This window comes from Saimiri boliviensis, chromosome 17 (assembly GCF_048565385.1).
Source record: "Saimiri boliviensis isolate mSaiBol1 chromosome 17, mSaiBol1.pri, whole genome shotgun sequence".
NCBI classification, from domain to species: domain Eukaryota; kingdom Metazoa; phylum Chordata; class Mammalia; order Primates; family Cebidae; genus Saimiri; species Saimiri boliviensis.
Window position 1 is genome coordinate 32339188 of NC_133465.1, and position 25753 is coordinate 32364940.

Sequence of the window (25753 nt, forward strand, 5' to 3'; positions counted from 1 at the left end):
GCCTGTAATCCCAGCTACTCAGGAAGCTGAGGCAGGAGAATTGCCTGAACCCAGGAGGCAGAGGTTGCGGTGAGCCGAGATCGCGCCATTGCACTCCAGCCTGGGTAACAAGAGCGAAACTCCGTCTCAAAGAAAAAAAAAAAAAAAGAAAGAAAAAAAAAAAGCTTAATAAATATTTATGGCACAAGTGGATACCCCTCTTCCTCAAAGAGATTATCAGACTCTGACTTTTCCTCAGTTTTGATCTTCCTGGAGTTTGGTTGTTTAGCTGTTTAAAATCTTACGAAGACAAATTTTGATAATTTAGGCTCTTTTCTCAAAGTTCCAAAGTAGACTGCGCCCTAACAAGTTTTATTCTGCAGAATTCAGGTTTACACATTGGACACTACTACATTAGCTTCTGCTACCTATAACAACTTTGGGCTTTTATTTAATAAATTATCTGATTATCTAAAGATTAACTCTTTTGCTCTCCTTTAGTCCCCACTGGCCTGTAAATTCCTTGAACAATGACTGTCCCTCTTTGGCCCCATCTAATTATGGCCCCTGGCACATACTAAACAGTGACTAAGTAATTCTTAAATAACTTTTATTTCTACATTCATAGTTGAAAATATTCCATACTGTAACAAAAGTTTCAATCTCCTTTCTGAAGCTCAGTACCCTTAGTTTGATTCAAGCTGCATCAGAGGTGAATTGGTTAGTTTGCAATCTGGAGTTTGCAAGTAATAGTTAATATTTGAAAAAGCCTAACACAGATGATATATTTGCCCACAAAAGGGATAAGAAGACTAATAAAAATGTTAAATTATTTGCTTTTGGCTGTAATTTTAGTACCTAGGTCTGCCTCCATGGTGCCAGTCAGAAGTGTAATTTGTGTTATAGATGCCTTTATGTAATAAAAATAATAAATGCAGTTTCATAAACATAATTTTTTAATCTTTTAAAACACAGGACATAGAGGGAATAAAAAGAGGGCCTTAGTGGTTAAAAAGTTGGAAACTGCCGGGCGCGGTGGCTCACGCCTGTAATCCCAGCACTTTGGGAGGCCGAGGCGGGTGGATCACGAGGTCAAGAGATCGAGACCAGCCTGGTCAACATGGTGAAACCCCGTCTCTACTAAAAATACAAAAAATTAGCTGGGCACGGTGACGTGTGCCTGTAATTCCAGCTACTCAAGAGGCTGAGGCAGGAGAATTGCCTGAACCCAGGAGGTGGAGGTTGCGGTGAGCCGAGATCGCGCCATTGCACTCCAGCCTGGGTAACAAGAGTGAAACTCCGTCTCAAAAAAAAAAAAAAAAGTTGGAAACCACTGCATTAAATTACCTTCAAATCCCATTAAGTATCCTGCTTATCCTTATAAACATTAGCTCTCACTGTACAGCACTGTAAAGACAAGTAAGAGTTTGACTTTTTTTTTTTTTGGAGATGAAGTTTTGCTCTTGTTGCCTCAGGCTGGAGTGCAGTGGTGCAATCTCAGCTCACCACAACCTTTGATTCCCAGGTTCAAGCAATTTTCCTGCCTCATCCTCCCGAGTAGCTGGGACTGCAGGTGCACCCCACCATGCCCTGCCACTTTTTGTATTTTTAGTAGAGACAGGGTTTCACTATGTTGGCCAGGCTGGTCTTGAACTCCTGACCTTGTGATCCGCCCACTTTGGCCTCGCAAAGTCCTGGGATTACAGGTGTGAGCCACCATGCCTGGCCTACACTCCTTACTTTCACAGGTTTTTTTTCTTTCTTTCTTTCTTTCTTTTTTTCCTTTTTTTTCCCCCCCCTCTGAATAAACCAATGCTTTGACCAAAACACAGGGTTTTTTTCCCCCTGTAGATTTTAACTTGTGACTGGACTAGGAAGACAAGATGAAATGGCTCTTTCCATGAAAAATTTAGTTTTGTGGTGGTTGCCAAAGTGATTTACAATGCTTTTAACAATGATAGATATCCCCTAAAACATTCTCAAGTAATTATACCCTTGGGGTGGTGTAGTGGCTCATGCCTGTAATCTCAACACTTTGGGAGGCTGAGGAGGGAGGATTGCTTGAGGCCAGCAGTTTGAGACCAGCCTGGGCAACAGAGTGAGACCTCGTCTCTTTGCATTTAAACAAATAAATAAATAATTTAAAAAGTTACATCCTTGGGACCATATTCTAGTGTCGACTCTGAGACAGAAAAAAAAGGCGATTATGTCCAAGAGTTTTTAGCTTTTCCATTTGATTCTACTTACATGTTTTTCATCCAGTAGGACTTTTCTCTACTTTCCCACCTTCAAATGAATTTTCTAACAATAAAACTCATTTGTAGTGCAATAAGATGTAGTCTCCATCAGGCTTTTCCTAGTTTTGCTACATTCATTAGGTTGCTGCTACCTACTAGAATAGGTCCTGTTTGTAGACTCTTAGCGTCCTCAAATGCCTTTCCATTGTGAAGTTTCTGGTGTTTAAGAAAAGCTGTCCACCCACTGAAGGCCTTACCACAGTTGCTACATTCAAAGGGTTTCTCTCTGGTATGAATTATTTGATGACTAACAAGGTGTGAATTCTGACTGAAGGCCTTCCCACATTCAGGACATTCATAGGGTTTCTTTCCAGTATGAACACGATGGTGTCTAATAAGATCTGAGCTGCCCCCAAAAGATTTCCCACATTTGTTGCATACATAAGGTTTTTCTCCACTGTGAATTCTATGATGTCTTCCAAGGTCTGAGTTCTGATTGAAAGTTTTCCCACATTCTTTACATTCATATGGTTTCTCTCCCATATGAGTTAACTGATGTCTGATGAGTTCTGAGCTGCCCTGGAAATTCTTACCACACTGATTACACTGATGAGCTTTCTCTTCCTGGTGAATTCTCTGCTTTTCCCCAAGCTCCTCATCCTTGCTGAAGGTTTTCTCACATTCTTCAAGTTTCTCTCCAGCATGAAGTCTCTGATGTTTGAGGAAAGCTGTGCGCCACATGAAGAGTTTCTCACATTCCTTACATTCATAGGGCTTCTCACCACTATGAATTCTCTGATGTTGAATAAGGAGGGAACGCTGCCTGAAGGCTTTGTCACATTCAGTGCACTGATAGGGCTTCTCTCCAGTATGGATTTTCTGGTGTGTAACAAGGTGTGACCTCTGGCTAAACACTTTCCCACATTCACTACATTCATGAGGTTTCTCTCCAGTATGAACACGATGGTGTTTAATAAGATCTGAGCTGCTCCTAAAAGATTTCCCACATTTGTTGCATACATAAGGTTTTTCTCCACTATGAATTCTATGATGTCTTACAAGGTCTGAGCTCTGATTGAAAGTTTTCCCACATTCTTTACATTCATATTGTTTCTCTCTTGTATGAGTTACCTGATGTCTGATGAGGTTTGAGCTGTCCTGGAAGGTCCTACCACACTGATTACACCAATAAGCTTTCTCTTCCTGGTGAATTCTCGGCTCTTCCCTAAGCTCCTCATCCTTACTGAAAGTTTTCTCACATTCTTCCAGTTTCTCTCTAGCATGCAGTCTCTGATGTTTGAGGAAACCTGTACGCCACATGAAGAGTTTCTCACATTCCTTACATTCATAGGGCTTCTCACCACTATGAATTCTCTGATGTTGAGTAAGGAGGGAATGCCGCCTGAAGGCATTCCCACATTCATTGCACTGATAAGGCTTCTCTCCAGTATGGATTTTCTTGTGTGTAGCAAGGTGTGACCTCTGGCTGAAGGCTTTCCCACATTCGCTACATTCATAGGGTTTCTCTCCAGTATGAACACGATGGTGTTTAATAAGATCCGAGCTGCCCCTAAAAGATTTCCCGCATTTGTTGCACATATAAGGTTTTTCTCCACTGTGAATTCTATGATGTCTCAGAAGGTCTGAGCTCTGATTGAAAGTTTTCCCACATTCTTTACATTCATATGGTTTCTCTCCTGTATGAGTTACCTGATGTCTGATGAGGTCTGAGCTGCCCTGGAAATTCCTACCACACTGATTACACCAATAAGCTTTCTCTTCCTGGTGAATTCTCTGCTCTTCCCTAAGCTCCTCATCCTGGCTGGAGATTTTCTCACATTCAGGTTTCTCTCCAGCATGCAGTCTCTGATGTTTGAGGAAAGCTGTATACCAAATGAAGAGTTTCCCACATTCCTTACATTCATAGGGTTTCTCACCACTATGAATTCTCTGATGTTGAATAAGGAGGGAATGGCGCCTGAAGGCTTTGTCACATTCAGTGCACTGATAGGGCTTCTTTCCAGTATGGATTTTCTGGTGTGTAACAAGATGTGACCTCTGGCTAAAGGCTTTCCCACATTCACTACATTCATAGGGTTTCTCTCCAGTATGAACGCAATGGTGTCTAATAAGATCTGAGCTGCCCCTAAAAGATTTCCTACATTGGCTACATACACAAGGTTTTTCTCCACTGTGAATTCTATGGTGTCTCATAAGGTCTGAGCTCTGAATGAAAGTTTTCCCACATTCTTTACATTCATATGGTTTCTCTTCTGTATGAGTTACCTGATGTCTGTTGAGGTCTGAGCTGCCCTGGAAATGCCTACCACACTGATTACACCAATAAGCTTTCTCTTCCTGGTGGATTTTCGGCTCTTCCCTAAGCTCCTCATCCTTGCTGAAGGTTTTTTCACATTCTTTAAGTTTCTCTCCAGCATGTAGTCTCTGATGTTTAAGAATGGCTGTGTGCCCACTGAAGGTCTTCCCACATTTGTGACATTCATAGGGTTTCTCTCCACTGTGGAGTCTCTGGTGTTCAGTAAGACAAGAATGCTGCCTAAAGGCCTTTTCACATTCATTACACTTGAAGGGTTTCTCTCCAGTATGAATTCTCTGATGTGTGACAAGGTGTGAACTTTGACGGAACATCTGTCCACAATCATAACATTCATAGGGTTTATCTTCGGTGTGAATTCTGTGATGTATAGTAAGATCTGAGCTTTGACTGAAGGCCCTCCCACATTTATGGCATAAATATGGCTTCCCCCCACTGTGGATTCTCTGGTGTAGGATGAGGTTTGAGCTTCCCTTAAAAGCCTTCCCACACTCTTTACACTCATAGGTATTCTCACCACTGTAAATTTTCTTATGTCTGACCAGATTAGAGCTCTGATTAAGGTCTTTTCCACATTCATGACATATATAAGTTTTCTTTCCTTTATGAATTCTCTGATGTATAATAAGATTTGAACTTTGATTAGAGTCTTTCCCACATTCATTACACATGTCTGGTTTATTTCCTGTATGAATTATCTGATGTATGATCAGGTTTGAGCTCCTGCTTAAGGTTTTTCCACATTCCTTACATTCATACGTCTTATTTATACTACAGATTTTCTGATGTTCAGTTAATCCTGACTTCTGTTTGAAGTTTTGGCCACAGACGTCATATCTATGGGAGCTTTTTCCTGTACGAAGTATTTTTTCTCCTTCATTACATCCATGGCCAATCTCTCCCACAATGGCTTTCTCAGGGATAATATGCATTTCACTAATATCTCTCTCTTGGGAAGGGAGATGTCTCACTGCATCCGTTAAAGGGTTTACCCAGTGCTTTAATAATCTGTCCTCAGAATTACTGGTTTCAACTAATTCACTTTCCTGGATCATCTGTCTTTGGAGTTTTTCAGATGCAGTCCTCGATGACATCTTTTCTTCAGAAATTTCCATCTTTGATTTCCATTCCTTCATCTTATTCATGGTTTCAGAATCTGAAATGATAAGTATATTGTTCTATAATTCCTAAAATACAAATATCGCCTCTTCACTATACTGGTCAGTCTAAGAGGGAGGAACAAAGAACTTAGAGGACCTTTCCCTGCTAGAGCTGAGATGTGGACTTCACTAGAGACACTGCGGCTATCATAGGAACCTGTGCTACCGCATACCCTGTTGGTGAAGAAACCTGCTAGGGTGCAGGCTGGAGCTGGGCTGTGGGAGTGGCCTAAAGGGTGGCGAATTAATTCACTAGGGGAGGAGGGCAATTTGGAGTTGGTCCACAGGAAGTGTCCTGTTGGATGGAGAAGGAACTTGCTGGTTGGTGTGGCTGGGCCTGAACTGGTTCACAGGAAGCAGCCCACTAGGGTAAATGCCACCAGTCCTCCCATAAGTTGATCTGCTAGCAGCCACATCAGTAAACAAATAAATAAATAAAAATAGAACAGCATACCGGTACCAGGAAGCAAAGTTAGTTTCTCTTCCTGTGGGCATGCATTGTCCGTCCAGCATTCTCTGTTGACAAAGTCTAAATCTTTTACCAACTGGCAAAGGAGAAATGTTTACAGGATCCAGCTTTGTAACATAAGTAAACAAAGATGGGTGAATTTAGAGTTGAGAGTCAATAAATTAATAACCAGCTCACAGTCCGTTCCTCTCAATATACCTTGATAGTTAAGCAAATCTGTACTATGCCTCAGAATAAAAACATTTGGCTCTCATTTCAACAGAAATCAATTATCCTTTTTCCAGACCTCACATTTTTCTTTTGATATTCTGGTGGAATTGCTTCCTTTTGTAAGGCAATTTTATTTCTTCTCCTGAAATTACAAGGTAGATAAGCTTATTGCTTTTGGTTGTCTGTATTATCAAATCCCTGACCTTGCCCAGTATATTAGTCCATTTTCATGCTGCTGATAAAGACATACCTAAGACTGGGAAGAAAAAGAGGTTTATTATTTTTTTCTTTTATATTTTTTCCGTTGCTGTAACAGAATAAGAAAAAAAGGTTTAATTGGACTTACAGTTCCACATGGCAGGGGAGGCCTCAGAATCATGGCAGGAGGTGAAAGGCACATCTTACATAGCAGTGGCAAGAGAAAATGAGGAAGATGCAAAAGTGGAAACCCCTGATAAAACCATCAGATCTCATGAGACTTATCCACTGCCATGAAAACAGTATGGGGGAAACTACCCCCATGATTCAAATTATATTCCACTATGTCCCTCTCATAACATGTGGGAATTATGGGAGTACAATTCAAGATGAGATTTGGGTGGGGACACAGAGCCAAACCATATCATTCTGCCCCTGCCCCCTCCAAATCACATGTCCTCACATTTCAAAAACCAATCATGCCTTCCCAACAGTCCCCCTAAGTCTTAACTCATTTTAGCATTAACCCAAAAGTCCACAGTTCAAAGTCTCATCAGAGACAAGGCAAGTCCCTCTGCCTATGAGCCTGTAAAATAAAAAGCCAGCTAGTTACTTCCTAGATACAATGGGGGTACTGGTACTGGGTAAATACTGCCATTCCAAATGAGAGAAATTGGCCAAAACAAAGGGGTTATTCAAGGGCCCATTCAAGTCCAAAATCCAGCGGGTTAGTCGAATTTTTTTTTTTTTTTTTGAGACGGAGTTTCGCTCTTGTTGTCCAGGCTGGAGTGCAATGGCACGATCTCAGCTCACCGCAACCTCTGCCTCCTGGGTTCGGGCAATTCTCCTGCCTCAGCCTCCTGAGTAGCTGGGATTACAGGCACGCACCACTGTGCCCAGCTGATTTTTTTGTATTTTTAGTAGAGACGGGGTTTCACTATGTTGACCAGGATGGTCTCGATCTCTCGACCTCGTCGTCCACCCGCCTCGGCCTCCCAAAGTGCTGGGATTACAGGCTTGAGCCACCGCGCCCGGCCGCAAGTCACCTCTTGGATGCTTTGCTGCTTAGAAATTTCTTCCACCAACCGGGCGCGGTGGCTCAAGCCTGTAATTCCAGCACTTTGGGAGGCCGAGGCGGGTGGATCACGAGGTCGAGAGATCGAGACCATCCTGGTCAACATGGTGAAACCCCGTCTCTACTAAAAATACAAAAAATTAGCTGGGCATGGTGGCACGTGCCTGTAATACCAGCTACTCAGGAGGCTGAGGCAGGAGAATTGCCTGAACCCAGGAGGCAGAGGTTGCGGTGAGCCGAGATCGCGCATTGCACTCCAGCCTGGGTAACAAGAGCGATACTCCGTCTCAAAAAAAAAAAAAAAAAAAAAAATTAGCTCGGCATGGTGGCTCGTGCCTGTAATCCCAGCTACTCAGGAGGCTGAGGCAGGAGAATTGCCTGAACCCAGGAGGCGGAGGTTGCGGTGAGCCGAGATCGCGCCATTGCACTCCAGCCTGGGCAACAAGAGCGAAATTCTGCCTCAAAAAAAAAAAAAAAAAGAAATTTCTTCCACCAGATACCCTAAATCATCTCTCTCAAGTTCAAAGTTCCACAAATCTCTAGGGCAGGGGCAAAATGCCACCAGTCCCTTTGCTAAAACGTAACAAGAGTCACCTTTGCTCCAGTTCCTGACAAGTTCCTCATTTCCATCTGAGACCACCTTTGCCTAGACTTTATTGTCCATATCACTATGAGATTTAAGGTCAAAGCCACTCAGCAAGTCTCTAGAAGTTCCAAACTTTCCTACATGTTCCTGTCTTCTTCTGAGCCCTCCAAACTGTTCCAACGTCTGCCTGTTACCCAGCTTGAAAATTTCTTCCACATTTTCAGGTGTCTTTTGAGCAGCACCCCACCCCTGGAAACAATTTTACTGTGTTAGTCTATTTTCACACTGCTGATAAAGAAGACATACCTGAGATTGGGAAGAAAAAGAGGTTTAATTGGGCTTACAGTTCCACATGGGTGGGGAGGCCTCAGAATTATGGCAGGAGGCAAAAAGCACTTCTTACATGGTGGTGGCAAGAGAAAATGAAGATGCAAAAGTGGAAACCCCTGATAAAACCACCAGATACCGTGAGGCTTATTCACTACCATAAGAATAGCAATAGCATGGTATAAGAATAGCCCCCATGATTCAAGTTATCTCCCACCGGGTCCCTCCCACAACATTTGGGAATTATGGGAAGTACAATTCAAGATGAGAGCTGGGTGGTGACAGAGAGCCAAACCATGTCACCCAGTCACAAAAACACATTACTGAGGTCTGTGGGAGAGTCCTTTCACATTGGTCCTGCTGTAGGGACTCTAGTCATTAATCTTCTTGCAATGAATGAACAGCAACATGACATAGTGATTAAGAGCACGGACTGCAGGGCAAACTGCCTGAGTCTGAATCCTGGCTCCACCATTTAATTATGGTGAGACCTCAGGCAAATCACTGGAGCTCTCAGTGCCATAGTGTCCACATCTATAAAACTGAGATAATAATAGTATTTATTTCATAGAGTTGTTATGCAAATTAAATATATATAAATATATGTAAAACATTTAGAACAGTGCTTTGCATATAGAAAGCACTATGTGTCAGTTGCTGTTATTATTACTATTATTAATATTTACCCTTTAAATATTAAGTAATGTATCCCTAGCACAACCCTCCATAGTCAGGCTGGATTTACTCTTTTTTTTGAGTTGGAGTCTCTCTGGTGTCCAGGCTGGAGTGCACTGGTGTGATCTCCACTCTCTGCAACGTTTGCCTCCCAGGTTCAAGCGATTCTCCTGCCTCAGCCTCCCGAGTAGCTGGGACTGCAGCTATGCACCACCACGCCCAGCTAATTTTTGTATTTTTAGTAGAGACAGGGTTTCACCATGTTGGCCAGAATGCTCTTGATCTCTTGACCTCGTGATCTGTCTGCCTTGGCATCCCAAAGTGTTGGGATTACAGGCGTGAGCCACCACACCTGGCTTTTTTTTTTTTTTTTTTTTTTTTTTTTTTTTTTAAGGGATATGGTCTCACCATGTTGCCCAGGCTGGTCTCACACTCCTGGGCTCAGGCAGTCCTCCTACCTTGGACTCCCAAAGTGCTGGGATTGCAGGTATTAGGCACTGCATCTGGCCTTGGATTTCATTTAAATACCATACCCTCTCCTGCAATTGAAAAACAGTGGGCTTACTGCTTTCAGGTGTCCATATTATCAAATCCCTGACCTTTATTATTGGAAAGAATTGGCTTTGGCATAATTTTCCCTTAAAGTGTTTCTTTCTTTTGGTTTGATGTATATTGTTCAAAATTCAGAAACATTACTATTTAAAAGATGGTAGAATAAAGGCTGTACAATTTTTTTTCTTTTCTTTCTTTTTTTTTTTTTTTTTTTTTACAAAATCTTGTGATCTGAAGGGCTTTTATTGTGTCATACTGAACTCTTGAAAATCAAAAGCTGAAGGAAAGTATGCATCTAGATTAGACGAGGTATTTGTGGCAGCAAATTTGTATGAAGGCTTTGAAGGGCCTGGGCTCAATTTCCTCTGTTTCTTCCCATAGTCCTTTTTAATAAAGAGCCTGCTTCATTCATTATTAAGTAGTAATTGTTAAGATAGATTTGTGGGATGTATACTTAAAATAAATTTTTTTTTTTTTTTTTGCCAGGCGTGGTGGCGCATCCCTGTAGTCCCATAGTCCCAGCTACTCGGGAGGCTGAGATGGGAGGATCGCTTGAGCCCAGGAGTTCTGGGCTGTAGTGTGATATGCCAATTGGGTGTCCGGGCATCAATATGGTGACCTCCTGGGAGTGGGGGACCACCAGGTTGCCTAAAGAGGGGTGAACCGGCCCTGGTCAGAAATGGAGCAGGTCAAAACTCCTGTGCTGATCAATAGTGGGATCGTGCCTGTGAATAGCCACTGCACTCCAGCCTGGGCAACATAGCGAGACTCTGTCTCTAAAAAAAAAAAAAAAAAAAAAAAAAATTCAAGGAAGAATAAAGGAAAGAAAGGAACATGAGTAACAGATTAGAAACATACATCCATGGGGAATACAAATAAATTAATAGGAAACATTCAGCAGAGAGTTCTCCATTATCTCAAAGAAATTATAGACAAAATAACTCTTTAAATAAAAGCCTAAAGAAGAGATATAAGGGTTTAAGACAGATTACATATTTAATATTTTCACATTTTTAACTTTTAAAAAATAATATTGAGCCATGTAGCCAAAAAATAAATGAAAAAGGAAAAAATAGCAATGGGGGAGACTCAGTTTACTGCCCAGGCTGGTCTTGAACTTAAAGTGATCCTCCCACCTTGGCTTCCCAAAGTACTGGGATTATAGGTGTGAGCCACTGTGCCAGAACTTTTATTTTTGGGACAAGGTCTCACTCTGTCACCCAGGCTGGAGTACAGTGGTGTAATCATGACTCACTGCAGCCTTTACCTCCTGGGCTGAGGTGATACACCTCAGGCTCCCAAGTAGCTGGGATTATAGGCATGCTCTACCACACATGGCTAATTTTTTGTAGAAGTGGGGCTTGCTATGTTGTCCAGGGCATTCTGGAACTCCTGGGCTCAAGGGATCTTCCTGCCTTGCCTCCCAAAGTGTTAGGATTACAGGCGTGAGTCACTGTACCCAGCTTTTTTTTTTTTTTTTTTAGATGAATTTTGCTCTTGTTGCCCAGGCTGGAATGCAATGGCATAATCTCAGTTCACCACAACCTCCACCTGGGTTCAAGCGAGTCTCCTGCCTCAGCTTCCTAATTAGCTGGGATTGCAGGCACACACCACCATACCCAGCTAATTTTGTATTTTTAGTAGAGACGAGGTTTCTCCATGTTGACCAGGCTGGTGTTGAACTCCTGACCTCAAGTCATCTACCTGCCTCAGCCTCCCAAAGTGCTGGGATTACAGGTGTGAGCCACTGTGCCCAGCCTGTTTTGTTTTTTAATACATGCTTTCATTGTATGGAGTGCAGTAGTGCGATCATAGCTCACTGCAACCTCAAACTCCTGGGTTCAAGCAATCCTCACACTTCAGCCTGAGACCATAGGCACACACCACCATACCCAGCTAGTTTTAAACAATTTTTTGTGGAGAAAAGGTCTCGCTATGTTGCCCAGGCTGGTCTCAAACTCCTGGCCTTAAGCAATCCTCAGTCTCCCAATGTGCTGAGATTAGAGACATGAGCCACTGTGTCTGGCCAAAAACAAATTAGATTAGGAAACAGCAAAAAGAAGTAAGAGGCCGGGCACGGTGGCTCAAGCCTGTAATCCCAGCACTTTGGGAGGCCGAGGCGGGTGGATCACGAGGTCGAGAGATCGAGACCATCCTGGTCAACATGGTGAAACCCCGTCTCTACTAAAAATACAAAAAATTAGCTGGGCATGGTGGCACGTGCCTGTAATCCCAGCTACTCAGGAGGCTGAGGCAGAAGAATTGCCTGAACCCGGGAGGCGGAGGTTACGGTGAGCCGAGATCGCGCCATTGCACTCCAGCCTGGGTAACAAGAGCGAAACTCTGTCTCAAAAAAAAAAAAAAAAAAAAAAAAAAAAGAAGTGATTTGGTAAAGCTGAGGAAAGAAATGGATGGCAGGGCAAAATGAAAAGCATTATGTAGATGAAATTCACATAAGGAACCACAAAAATAATCACTACAAGGTCAAAATGAGGCCTAGAGAAATAAAAAATGAAATGAATACAAATATGATTATAGAGAAAACCAATGACTAAAGAAAGATAATGAAATACATATAATTAGTGTTCCTAAAAAAGCAAACATAAAAAAATTCAATATGTAGCAGAAGAAAGTGTTGCTGAAATAAAGACTTAAATCTATTGGAAGGGTACACTGTGGCTCATAAAAAGTAGACAGAACAGTCAAAACTGAGACATGTCCTGGTGAAGTAACTAAATTTCAGGAATAACTGAGTAAATGGGCACCTAGGCAGAAAAGGAAGTCATGTGCAAGGCAGAATTTTAGGTTGACTTTGCCCTTCCCCACAGTTACACTCCACACCAGAATTAATAATGCCTGTATAAATCCAAGGAGAAACAAAGTGTGAGCCAGTAATTTTTTTTTTTTTTTTTTTTTTTTTTGAGACGGAGTTTCACTCTTGTTACCCAGGCTGGAGTGCAATGGCGCGACCTCGGCTCACCGCAACCTCCGCCTCCTGGGCTCAGGCAATTCTCCTGTCTCAGCCTCCTGAGTAGCTGGGATTACAGGCACGCGCCACCATGCCCAGCTAGTTTTTTGTATTTTTAGGAGAGACGGGGTTTCACCATGTTGACCAGGATGGTCTCGATCTCTCGACCTCGTGATCCACCCGCCTCAGCCTCCCAAAGTGCTGGGATTACAGGCTTGAGCCACCGCGCCCGGCCTGAGCCAGTAATTTTTTTACCCAGCAAAGTATTCTCTCACATTAAAAGCAATAGGCAAACATTTCCAGTTATGTAAAAACTCAGGGAGTATGACACTTACAAGCCCTTTTTGAAAATAACTATTGCAATGAGATATAGCCAATAAAGTAGAGAATTAAAATAAATAGGAATTAAGAGGGCATTGTAAAAAATGGTCTAATGAAAAAAAAAAAGTTTTCCTTCTATCCTTACACCACAATCAATCAACACAGAAGATTTCTGTAACCAAATGTTTATTTTAATTATTTTTATTTTTAGGGATGGGGTCTTACTGTCACCCAGGCTGGAGTGCAGTGGTGCCGTCATAGCTCATTGCAGCCTTGAATTCCTGACCTCACATCATCCTCCTGCCTCAGCATCCTGAATCGCTGGGATTACAGGCAAGATCTGAAACTGCCTTTGCAAAATTATAATTGAGGAAATTATGACAGTGAAAGAGATCAGATCTAATCAACCTCATCTTCCTTCTAACGTCTAAACTGTCGTTGTTCATTCTTGGTACCGTAGGTCAAACTAGCCCTGGGAAGGAATTTAGTTTTATAGATTAAACTCTGAAACAAAATTGATAATAGCTCTTTCCTAAAAAACCCATTCTTGCTTGGGGACCAATCTGCCTTTGTAAAACTAACGAATTAGCTACCAGATGAGAAATTATGATTTAGGAACCATATGGCCTCTGGCTGGAAGAGTTTGAACCTCCCCAAATTGCTCCTGGGAATAACATCACCATTACAAAACCTAAGATTAGTGCTTGAGATATTTTGCAGACCCTGCATTCCGATGCAGCAAATGACACCACCCAGACAGATAATCTGGCTCAACCAGTTTTGTAATCCCACCCAGGAATGTAAATCAGCAAGTAGAACTCACTTTAGTCCCCTATGAGTTCATCTTTAACCTGACCAATCAGCACTCCCCACTTTCTGAGCCCGTATGAGCCACATTATCCTTAAAAACTCAGAGCCCTGAATGCTTGGGGAGAAATAATAAAACTCCAGTCTCCCACATAGCCAACTCTGTGTGAATTACTTTCTCCTCTGCAATTCCCCTGTCTTGATAAATTCCTGCGTTTTGATAAATCGGCTCTTATCTAGGCAGTGGGCAAGGTGAACCCACTGGGCGGTTACAGAGCCACCATACTCTCTGACCAAATGTTCTGGGGTTTTCCTACAAACACCAAGCAAGCAATCAATTCTGCAGCTAGGTGTTCTGTAATTCAGTTCAATTTGGACACTATCTACCTGGAGATGGGGTCAGATCCCACAGTTTGAGGACTCAATTCACCAGACTGCACCACACCTTCTGATGCCAATCACAAGTCCCAGGTTGTTTTACCTGTGCTTCTGACCAACCAGCTATAAAATCAGGGATCCCAAGCTCCCTTCTTGGGTTAAATTATTTACTAGAGTGGCAAACTCTGCCACTGAACTCAGGGAAACATGTTCTTAACATTTACCAGTTTATTATAAAGGATATTACAAAAGATACAGATGAAGAGATGCACAAGGCAACGCAAGTAGTAGGAGGAGGAGCAGAGAGCTTCCATGCCTTCTCTGGGCACACCATTGTCTAGGAAACTCCATGTGTCAAGCTATCTGGAAGCGCTCCAAATTCCATCCTTTGGGGTTTTAATGGAGGCTTCATTAAGTAGGCATAACTGATTAAACCATCGGCCAATGGTGATCAATGTAATTTTCAGTCCTTCTCTCCTCCCCAAAGGTTGGGGGTGGGGCTTAAAATTGCAACTCTAATTCACAAGCTATCTACTCCCTCCCCACAGCAGTCAACTCATTAGCATATAAAAAGATAATACTTTGGAGACTTTAAATATTTTAAGATTTTAAAGATTTTAAGGACACCAAGAAATGGTGACAAAGACCAACTATTTATTTCACAGTATTACAGATGGTAAGCACTGAATCAATTTAAACATAGAAGATTAACTAGGAATTATGGTTGTAGAAGAGAAAGTAAATGCTTTAAACTATGACAATGTAAAAATAATTATATCACAAAAATTGGGCTGTGAGGAATAGTAAGTATAAATCGTAGTGGAAGAAGTATAAATTGTGCTAATTTACCTGTCTTTCACGATGGAATCAGTGGATACCATCTAAAGTAGGAATGTTAAATTAAACTAGGGACATTTAATAAATATTTGACATAATTTTAAAAATGACTCCAAAATCTTTTTTTTTTTTTTTTTTTTGAGACAGAGTTTCACTCTTGTTACCCAGGCTGGAGTGCAATGGCGTGATCTCGGCTCACCGCAACCTCCGACTCCTGGGTTCAGGCAATTCTCCTGCCTCAGCCTCCTGAGTAGCTGGGATTACAGGCACACGCCACCATGCCCAGCTAATTTTTTTGTATTTTTAGTAGAGATGGGGTTTCACCATGTTGACCAGGATGGTCTCGATCTCTTGACCTTGTGATCCACCCGCCTCGGCCTCCCAAAGTGCTGGGATTACAGGCTTGAGCCACCGTGCCCGGCCGACTCCAAATTCTTAATGTCTTTTGTAATCTTTTTTTCCTTAATTTTAGAGGGGGAATCTTTTAAAATTTCAGAGAAACACTTTTTCCATAACACATTTTATTGATCACAAAAATTCTACATGCTTAGTGTAAGAAAAATTAACAGAGTAAAGCACAGAAAGTAATAATCACCCATCTTCCACCACCCAAAGATAATTACTGCTAATGTTTTGTTTTGTTGTATTGATATATATTCTTCCAGTCTTATTTCTTGGCAAATTTTTTTTCCCTAATACAATATGTTTTTCTAATACACTTCTCAAATTTTTCCTCTCATTCCATAGATGAAAAGGATTTATTTCTTTAAGGAAATCCTCCCCTCAAAAGAAGTCAAGAGCAGAAGGGTACAGCATCTGAAACATAGGCCTGATCAGAGGAGAGTCCTCCTTTATAATAAAACCCAGCTGAACTCAGTTTCTGGGAAAAGGACTGCAGTGTTTCATCTCATTCATTGATTTTTTTTTTTTTTTTTTTTTTTTTAGATAAAGTCTTGCTCTGTTGTCCAGGCTGGAGTGCAGTGGAGTGATTTTGACTCGTTGCAGCCTCTGCCTCCTGGGTTCAGGTGACTCTCCTGCTTTAGTGTCCTGAGTTGGCTGAGACTACAAGTGCGTGCTACCATGCCTAGCTAATTTCTGTAATTTTGTAGAGACAAGGTTTTGCCATGTAGGCCAGGCTGGAACTCCTGACCTCAGCTGATCCACCCACCTCAGCCTCCCAAAGTGCTGGGATTACAGGCGTGAGCGACCACAACTGGCCCTGATTTTTTTTTTTTTGAGACGGAGTTTTGCACTTGTTACCCAGGCTGGAGTGCAATGGCGCGATCTTGGCTCACCGCAACCTCTGCCTCCTGGGTTCAGGCAATTCTCCTGCCTCAGCCTCCTGAGTAGCTGGGATTACAGGCATGCACCACCATGCCCAGCTATTTTTTGTATTTTTAGTAGAGACGGGGTTTCACCACGTTGACCAGGATGGTCTTGATCTCTTGACCTCGTGATCCACCCGCCTCGGCCTCCCAAAGTGCTGGGATTACAGGCTTGAGCCACCGGGCCCAGCGATTTTTTTTTTTTTTTTTTTTTTTGAGACAGAGTCTCACTCTGTTGCCCAGGCTGGAGTAGAGTGGTGCAATCCTGGCTCACTGCATCCTCCACCTCCTGGATTCAAGCAGTTCTCCCTGCCTCAGACTCTCAAGTAGCTAGGATTACAGTTGCCTGCCTAATTTTTTTTTTTTTTTTTTTTTTTTGCATTTTTAGTAGAGACAGGGTTTCACCATGTTGGTCAGCCTGGTCTTGAACTCTTGACATTGTGATCCGCCTTCCTTGGCCTCCCAAAGTGCTGGGATTACAGATGTGAGCCACTGTGCCTGGCTCATTCATTGATTTCTTTCATCTAACAGTCATTAACTGAGCACCTACCTTGTTCCAGACATTGTACTAGATGCTGGGAATACAAAGATGAAAGTAAGATATAGTCCCAGCCCTCCAGAAACTTACAGTTTAATGGAGGGGAGATATATGTGTAAGTGGATAGTAACATACTGTGACTAGTGCTACCAATGAGGTTAGCACTATCTGCTACGGGAGAACCTAGAATTAACAGAATATGGTAACTGCCTGTGAGGGAAAGAGGGGTCAGTTTTCTGATTTAGGCAATGGTGGGATATGGTGCTGTTAATGAAGACAGGGTCAGAGGTAGAAGAATAGGGTTTTTTTTTGTTGTTGTTTGTTTTTTTGAGATGGAGCCTCACTCTGTTGCCCAGGCTGGAGTTTAGTGGCACAGTCTCAGCTCACGGCAACCTCTGCCTTCCAGGTTCAAGCAATTCTCCTGTCTCAGCCTCCCGAGTAGCTGGGATTACAGGTACCGACCACCAGAGCCAGCTAATTTTTGTATTTTTGGTAGAGAGAGTTTTACCATGTTGGCCAGGCTGCTCTGGAATGCCTGACCTCAAGTGATCTACCCGCCTCATCCTCCCAAAGTGCTAGGATTATAGGTGTGGGACACAGCACCCAGCCAGAGGAGTACCATTGAAGGTTTGATGAATTTAGTTAGTTTTGGTCATCTCTTGGTTTCTAATACGACTAGAAAGGCAGAGATAGTGCAAACTCAGGGAGGGTCAAGGAGTTGTCAATTTCCAGTTATACAGATGTTTTACTGAACCGAGCATAGAAAGTCAACACCAAGACAAAAGTATGCCAAATTGCAGGGTCTTTATTGCTGGCGGCCACGAAGGACTCTCATCTCTCCAACCTGTGGCCCCGAAAACCACCTCAGGGGTGAGGGTGAGGAGCGGGGATAGGGATGAAGGGTTTCAGATATTCCGAGGGCTATTGGATTCTGTAAATCACCTCCTGGACGGAGATGAGGGTGAGGGGCTCCGGACATTCCAAGAGCCAGGGGACTTTTGTCACGCTGATTGTTACTTAAGTGGTTTACAGAAGTCAAGATAAATGTTAGTTTACACATTGTCTGGGTAGTGGTGGGAATTATAGACCTTAGTTACTTATTACAAGTCGCAGAAGCCAAGATGGCATGGGTTTGGACTGCTTGCCTCGCACATTAGGGTCACAGAGAGCAGTTTCAATAGAAAGCCGAGGTATGGTTGAGGTGTGCAGTTTTATGGGGCTTTTACCATGTCACACAGATGGGGCTAAATATCTTTCAACAAAGAGCAAAAACATCTTGTCTCCAATAGTCAAAGCAACTGGGAATCTCTAAGTCAACTGAGTTCTTGAAAAACTTCTCTCTCTCTCTCTTTTTTTTTTTTTTTTAATGTTCAGACATCTTTGAGGTATAGAAGAAATAGTTTTTTGTTTTTTCAACCAAAACTCACAGAACTCAGAGTATATGGATTGTAAGTTAGAGTTCAGTGCCCTTACCCAGTGAGGCCAGCTCTGCCTCCTTATCTAGTGTCTCTTCTTTGTAGAGATCCCACTGAGTACAGGCCTGGAGCCCAGCATCCTTTTGTGATTAATTCACAGCCACATCTTGCAGTATCTTGAATTTCTGAAATAGAAATTGCTGCTCAATAACCACCCAATAGAAAGTTAATAACAGATACTCATACCTTCTCTTCTCTTTTTAAATCTCTATGACTTCTTATATAAACTTGGTCTCAGTAGATGGTCTTGCCTCTAACTTTAAAATGTGAGACCACGTGGTGAAAATCACCTCACATTATCCTATCTTTTCAATGATTCTTTTTGTTTACTGTAGTTCCGCTCTTCCATTCTCTAGTATTTACTTCTTCTTTAACTGAGTCCCTACTATGAGTCAGCAATTATACTAGGTGGTTAAAATGCCAAAATGAGGATGATGGTCTCTGTCCTTGAAGAGTCTGTGTTGGCAGTTACAGACATTGCCAATTAAATGGGTTAGGTGCTCAGTAAGGATAAGCACAGGGTGCTGTGGAACCTCACAGGAATGGGGTAAGCATGGAAATTTCCTAAAGGAGGTAGCTTCTAAGCTGAGGCCTAAAAACCAATTGGAAATAACTGGACTAAAAGAAAAAGGACTTTTCAGACTGAGGTTACAGCATATACAAAGGCCAGGAGGTGAGAGAACCTATGGTGAACTTATGAGTGTTCCATGTAACTGAAGTCCAGAGTTCAAGACTGCAAAAGAGAAAGCTGGTGCAGTAATGGTCTAATTATGGACTTCCTTGTCAACCAGGCCATGGGGTTAAGACTTTTTCATGAATGCAAAGGGCCACTGAAGGTGTTAAAGCATAATCTGACATAATCAGAATCATCTTTTTAAAAGATTGTTCTGGTAACACATCTCCTTAGGACCTCCTGAGGCTGTGTTACAGAAAAAACTAAAAAAAAAAAGAGTGTTCTGGTGCTCAATTACTAAAAAAAACCAACTTGAATAAATGAAGAGTAGGTTAGCACTCTTCTCTCTTTCCTTTGACTAAATATCCCTGAAAATCTTTTCTTTTCATGCTTTTTTTTTTAGACAGAATCTCGCTCTGTGGCCCAGGCTGGAGAGCAATTACACCATCTCGACTCACTGCAACTTCTGCCTCCCAGGTTTAAGTGATTCTCCTGCCTCAGCCTACTGAGTAGCTGGGATTACAGGCACCTACCACCACACCTGGCTAATTGTTGTATTTTTAGTAGAGATAGGGTTTCACCATGTTGGCTAAGCTGTCTCAAACTTCTGACCTCAGGTGACCTGCCTGCCTTGGCCTCGCAAAGGATTGGGATTACGGGCGTGAGCCGCCATGCCTGGCCTTCTTATTATCTATTTCTATCCATATGACCAGTTTTCATTTAACAAATAGATATCATTAATTTACTGGTGTAGACTGAATGTTTGTTATCCCCTGAAAATTTATATGTTGAAGTCTAATCTGAGATGCGATGTTATTAGGAGGTGGAGCCTTTGGCAGGTGGGAGAGCCCTCATGAATGGTATTAATGCCCTTATAAAAGAGGTCTAGAGAGCTCCCTGCCCTGTCTGCCATGTGAAGACACAAAAAGATAGCCTTCTATGAACCAAGCCCTCAACCAAACATAAAATCTGCTGGTACCTTGATCTTTAGTTCCTCACCCTGCAGAACTGTGAGAAACAAATTTCTGTTGTTTATAAACCACTCAGTCTATGGTACACTTACAGCAGCCTGAACAAATTAAGATACCTACAATGTCCAGACACTGTTCTGGATACACTGGTGAACAAGATAATCCCTGCCCTTAGGGGGCTTGTAATCTAGATTTTTAAAGACAGACATACAATAGATTAGTGATACCTAAAATGTGATCTAACTAGGCATGGTGGCTCACACCTGTAATTTCAGTAGTGGGAGGCCGAGGTAGGAGCATCACTTGAGCCCAGGTGTTTGAGACCAGCTTGGGCAACATAGTGACACCTCGTCTCTTAAAATTAGCCAGATGTAGTGGCATGTATGGGCTGGGAAGCCTGAGATGGAAGGATCACTTGAGCCTGGGAGGTCAAGGCTGTGGTGAGCCATGATCTCACCTCTGCTCTATAGCCTGGGTGACAGAGCAAGACCCTATCTCAAATAATAATAATAATAAAATTAAATGGAATAAAATAAAACATGTTTCACACACCAGCAACATCAGCATCACCCAGAATCTTGGTAAAAATGTGATTTTCAAGCACTATCCCAGACCTCAGGGTAGGGTCCAGCAATTTGTGTTTAACAAACTCCAGGTGATTTTTATGGATCCTAAAATTTGAGACGCCCTGCTCTAGTCAACATACCTTTTTTGAGGGACACAGTTCAACCCATAATAGCCATGTGTTATGTACTGTTCACCTAAGAACAAATCTATGCTTTGATATCCTCCATTCCCTTCCCATATGCTATGCTGCTTCTCTTCTGTACCTTTGGTCACGACTCTCCTATTTGTAATGCCTTTACTAGTCTCCTTCACCTATGTCTGGATTCAAACTCAAACAGTTTCAAGAGACCAGGCAGTTAAGCATAATGAGTGAAGCAAACTAGATGATAAATGATAACTTATACTTTGCCTCAGTGTCAGGGAGACAATGGAGAGTAGTGGGGACTGGGGACTCCGAGTGTGAAGGAAGGAGCTGCTACTCAATCCCTGCTAATTACATCATGCAAATATGTGGGCCCTGGCTGCCCAGATCTTCTGATTATTTAAGATATTGGAAGTCTAGATTTTGTCTGAGTGTGTGTGAGAAATTTCCTAATTTAAAAATGTTGGCCATGGCCGGGAGCAGTGGCTCGCGCCTGTAATCTCAGCTCTTTGGGAGGCTGAGGCGGGTTGATCACAAGGTCAGGATATGGAAACCAACCTGGCCAACATGGTAAAAAACGAGCTGGCTGTGGTGGTGTAATCCCAGCTACTTGGCAGGCTGAAGCAGGAGAATCGCTTGAAGCTGGGAGACAAAGATTGCAGTGAGCCGAGATCGCGCCACTGCACTCCAGCCTGAGCAACAGAGTGAGACTCTGTCTCAAAAAAAAGAAAAAACAAAAACTGTCCATTAATTGAAATAAAAACAAACAGCATAAGCCAAAAAACAAAAAAAACAAAAAAAAACAAACAAAAAAAAATGTGTACACTCAAAGCTAGCCCAGGGGCCACCATTTTTTAGCTTAAGAAATACTACTATTTCATGCCCAGTTCTTAGTATCTTTTACCTATGTCAGTCTTTTTAAATTCACATTCATGGGCATGCATTAGGTGATGTTAAACAAAAAGCCTATGCCTAGAGTAAGACACACACGAAATAAGGTAGTAAGAGCCTATGAATTAGATGCTAAAAATGATTCGGTGGCAATCTGGGAAGGCTTCTCAAACGAAGTGACTTCTGAAGCTGCTCCTAAAAGGAATGTAGAACCTTACAGAGAGACCAGCCCACCTAAATCCCTCCCTTAGACTGAGTAGTAGAACATATCTGAACCATACAGTTCATTCCTGCGGCTTAGTCTAGGCTCCCCAGCGGGGCTCTGTCACTCCTGGAATGCAGAAACCAGATTGGGTTACATATACAAATGTACCTGGCACAGCGTTGGGCGAGGAATAGGATCAATTTATGTCTGACGGTGAATTCTGGGCGTGGGGGAAATTCCGTTTGCGGTACCCACAGGAGGGAACTGGAACAGGCAAGAGTAAGGGGACGCGTCAGGGGACGGGGCACACCGAGACCGAGGAGCCGGCCCAGGGCAAGGAAGGCCCAGTCATTTGCACCCCGGCGCCTACGTCCTCCTGTGGTCCCCCAGGCTTCTCCCCATCCAGAGGAAGCAGGAGTCTAGGGTCTGCCTCCAGAGCTCTGCTCCATTCCTCGCTTCCTGGAAGACGCAGGCGCCGGGGCCCCCAGCTCTGTGAACCCAGCAGGGTCTCACCTCCACGCCACCCCCAGCCTCCTGCTGGGTCAGGGGCCCCGGAGTCTATCACGTGGTTCCGGGTCCTAGCGCCACCATCTTAGACACCGCGCCGGGGCCTCGCGAGCACTCTCAGCGCGCAGCTCCTGGAGACTGGAGTCTACTCGCCCGTGCCCTGCGCAGCCGATCCCCTCGCTCCTCCAGCCAATCCGCGCGAGCTCCCCTGGCCGCCTCCCACCGGCTCAGTTGTCTCCTCTGCGCAGACTCTGCCAGGACGCCATTACGTAATTTATTCAGTCTACAAATATGTATGGAGTGCTGGCTCTGTGCCAGGCACTGGTGTTACAATGAATGTTGAGCAAAACCCAAGGCATTCTCTGGGAACTTGAAGTCATGTGGAGGATACATTGAAACAATTGCATGAATAAATATAAAATGATAACTTGTGAATGTAACACTGGAGAGTGCATGGCACCCTGATTGCTTAAGAAGAAAGAGTTGACCCACACAGGAAGATCTGTAAAGGCTTTTCGGAATCCAGTTATCCTTGGAGAGAAAGGTGGATGAAGGACAATGAAGTAATAGAAACCCAACTCTAACTTGGGCATCACTTGGCTCAAGTAGCAGGAAAGGCTTCAGAAAAGGCTAGAGTTCAGGGATTGAAACACCATCATCAGGATTCCTTTTGTTCTCTCCATCTTTCAGTTTTGCTTTTCTCTGTGTTGACTTCTTAGAGTTTTCCATCTGGAGATAGGTTTCGGTCTTCAAGATTAAAGGAGACTATAGCAATTACAGAGTAAAAAATGACTCTGATTGGTTCTGCTTAGATAACATGCTCAATCCTACACCAATCACTGTATCCAACTGATGAGGTACTTTGATTGGTCAGCTTGAATTACATATTGGGATAGAAGAAGAGAGCCAAGTTAGTAAAAGTCATCAGGTGAGAGAGATGTCGTTTCTGGAAAGAAAAGATATTTTGTTAGTTTTTGTTTTTACCGGAAAATGAGACAGCTCTTTGGACAGGTATAGGGATAAGAAAAACCAAAGTGGCCGGGCGCAGTGGCTCAAGCCTGTAATCCCAGCACTTTGGGAGGCTGAGGCGGGTGGATCACAAGGTCAAGAGATCGAGACCATCCTGGTCAACATGGTGAAACCCCGTCTCTACAAAAAATACAAAACATTAGCTGGGCATGGTGGCACGTGCCTGTAATCCCAGCTACTCAGGAGGCTGAGGGAGGAGAATTGCCTGAACCCAGGAGGCGGAGGTTGCCATGAGCAGAGATCAGCGCCATTGCACTCCAGCCTGAGTAACAAGAGTGAAACTCCGTCTCAAAAAAAAAAAAAGAAAAAAGAAAAAAGAAAAAAAGAAAAAGAAAAGCCAAAGTGTTTACACTTTGATTTAAAAATCCTGATAAGCCACTTTGGGAGGCTGAGGTAGGCGGATCATGAGGCCAGGCATTTGAGACCTGCTTGGCCAATATGGTGAAACCCTGTCTCTACAAAAAATACAAAAACTAGTTGGGCATGGTGACGTGTGCCTGTAAACCCAGCTACTTGGGAGGCTGAGGCAGGAGAATCGCTTGGATCCAGGAGGCAGAGGTTACAGTGAGCCGAGATTGTGCCACCGCACGCAGAGCGAGACTCCGTCTCAACAAAACAAAACAAAACAAAACACAAAAATTAGCCAGGGTTGGTGGTGGGCGCCTGTAGTCCCAGCTACTCGGGAGGCTAAAGTGGGAGGGTCGCTTGAACCCAGGAAGCAGAGGTTGCAGTGAGCAGAGATTGTGCCACTGTACTCTAACTTGGGTGACAGAATGAGACTCCATCTCAAAACAAAAACAAAAACAAACTCAAAAATCAGTAAAGGGCATTTTGCCCGTAATGTGTGAATGTATGAACAACTTCTTCTTCTCTTCCTCCTCCTCCTCCTTCTTTTTGAGGCATGGTCTCACTCTGTCACCCAGACTGTAGTGCAGTGGCATGATCTTGGCTCACTGAAACCTCCCAGGCTCAGGTGATTCTCCCACCTCAGCCTCACAAGTAGCTGGGACCACAAGCGTGCACCACCACCATGCCTGGCTAATTTTTCTCTTAAAATTAGAGATGGGGTTTCACCATGTTGCCCAGGCTGGTCTCGAACTCCTGAGCTCAAGTGATCCACTGTCCTTGACCTCCCTGACTGCTGGGATTTCAGGTGTGAGCCAATGGTGCCTAATCCCATGTATGAACTTTTTATTTATTTATTTTTATTTTTAGGGTTTTTTTTTTTTTTTTTTTTTTTTTTTTTTGGTAAATTCTTCTTTCTTTCTTTCTTTTGTTTTTTAGCACTAAGTCTTGTTCTTTCACCCAGGCTGTAGTACAGTAGTGTGATCTTGGCTCACTGCAACCTCCACTTCCCGGGTTCAAGCAATTCTCCTGCCTCAGCCTCCCAAATGTCTGGGATTACAGGCGCATGCCACCACACCACATCAATGTTTGTATTGTTATTGAAATTTGGTTTTGCCATGTTGGCCAGGCTGGTCTTGAACTGCTGATCTTAAGCAATCCACCTGCCTGAGACTCCTAAATTGCTGGGATTACAGGTGTGAGCCACCACATCTGGCCCCATGTGTGAACTTTTTTTTTTTTTTTAATTGAAATGGAGTCTTGCGCTGTTGCCCAGGCTGGAGTGCAGTGGCGTGATCTCAGCTCACTGCAGCAACCTCCGCCTCCCGGGTTCACACAATTCTCTTGCCTCAGCCTCCCAGGTAGCTGGGATTCCAGGCACCCACCACCATGCCCGGCTAATTTTTGTATTTTTTTTTTTTTTTTGAGACAGAGTTTCGCTCTTGTTACCCAGGCTGGAGTGCAATGGCGCGATCTCGGCTCACCGCAACCTCTGCCTCCTGGGTTCAGGCGATTCTCCTGCCTCAGCCTCCTGAGTAGCTGGGATTACAGGCACGTGCCACCATGCCCAGCTAATTTTTATTTTTAGTAGAGACGGGGTTTCACCATGTTGACCAGGATGGGCTCAATCTCTTGACCTCGTGATCCACCCGCCTCGGCCTCCCAAAGTGCTGGGATTAAAGGCTTGAGCCACCGCGCCCGGCCCTAATTTTTGTATTTTTAGTAGAGATGGGATTTAGGTATGTTGGCCAGGCTGGTCTGAAACTCCTGACCTCTAGTGATCCGCTCACCTCAGCCTCCCAAAATGCTGGGATGACAGGCCTGAGTCACTGCGCCAGGCCCCCATGTGTGAACTTCTTAGTACGCCACTAGGTGGCAGTGATTTGCAGCCCCTGGTTATATTAAAGACATCTTAAATACGCCTTTAGTTTTAGACAATAGAAAAATGTTTCCTATTATGCAAGAGTACCA

The 25753-nt window shown here is 43.3% G+C and overlaps 1 protein-coding gene across 1 annotated transcript; it reads right to left on the reverse strand.

The window, feature by feature from the left end:
* Positions 1-3170: 3170 nt before the first annotated feature.
* Positions 3171-25201, reverse strand: LOC104651935 (uncharacterized). Its single transcript, XM_074388507.1, is given in 4 exon segments — positions 3171-3294; positions 3297-5707; positions 18451-18577; positions 22070-25201. Coding segments are annotated over 2 exon segments (2433 nt in total). The 5' UTR covers positions 5697-5707; positions 18451-18577; positions 22070-25201; the 3' UTR covers positions 3171-3261.
* Positions 25202-25753: the final 552 nt, after the last annotated feature.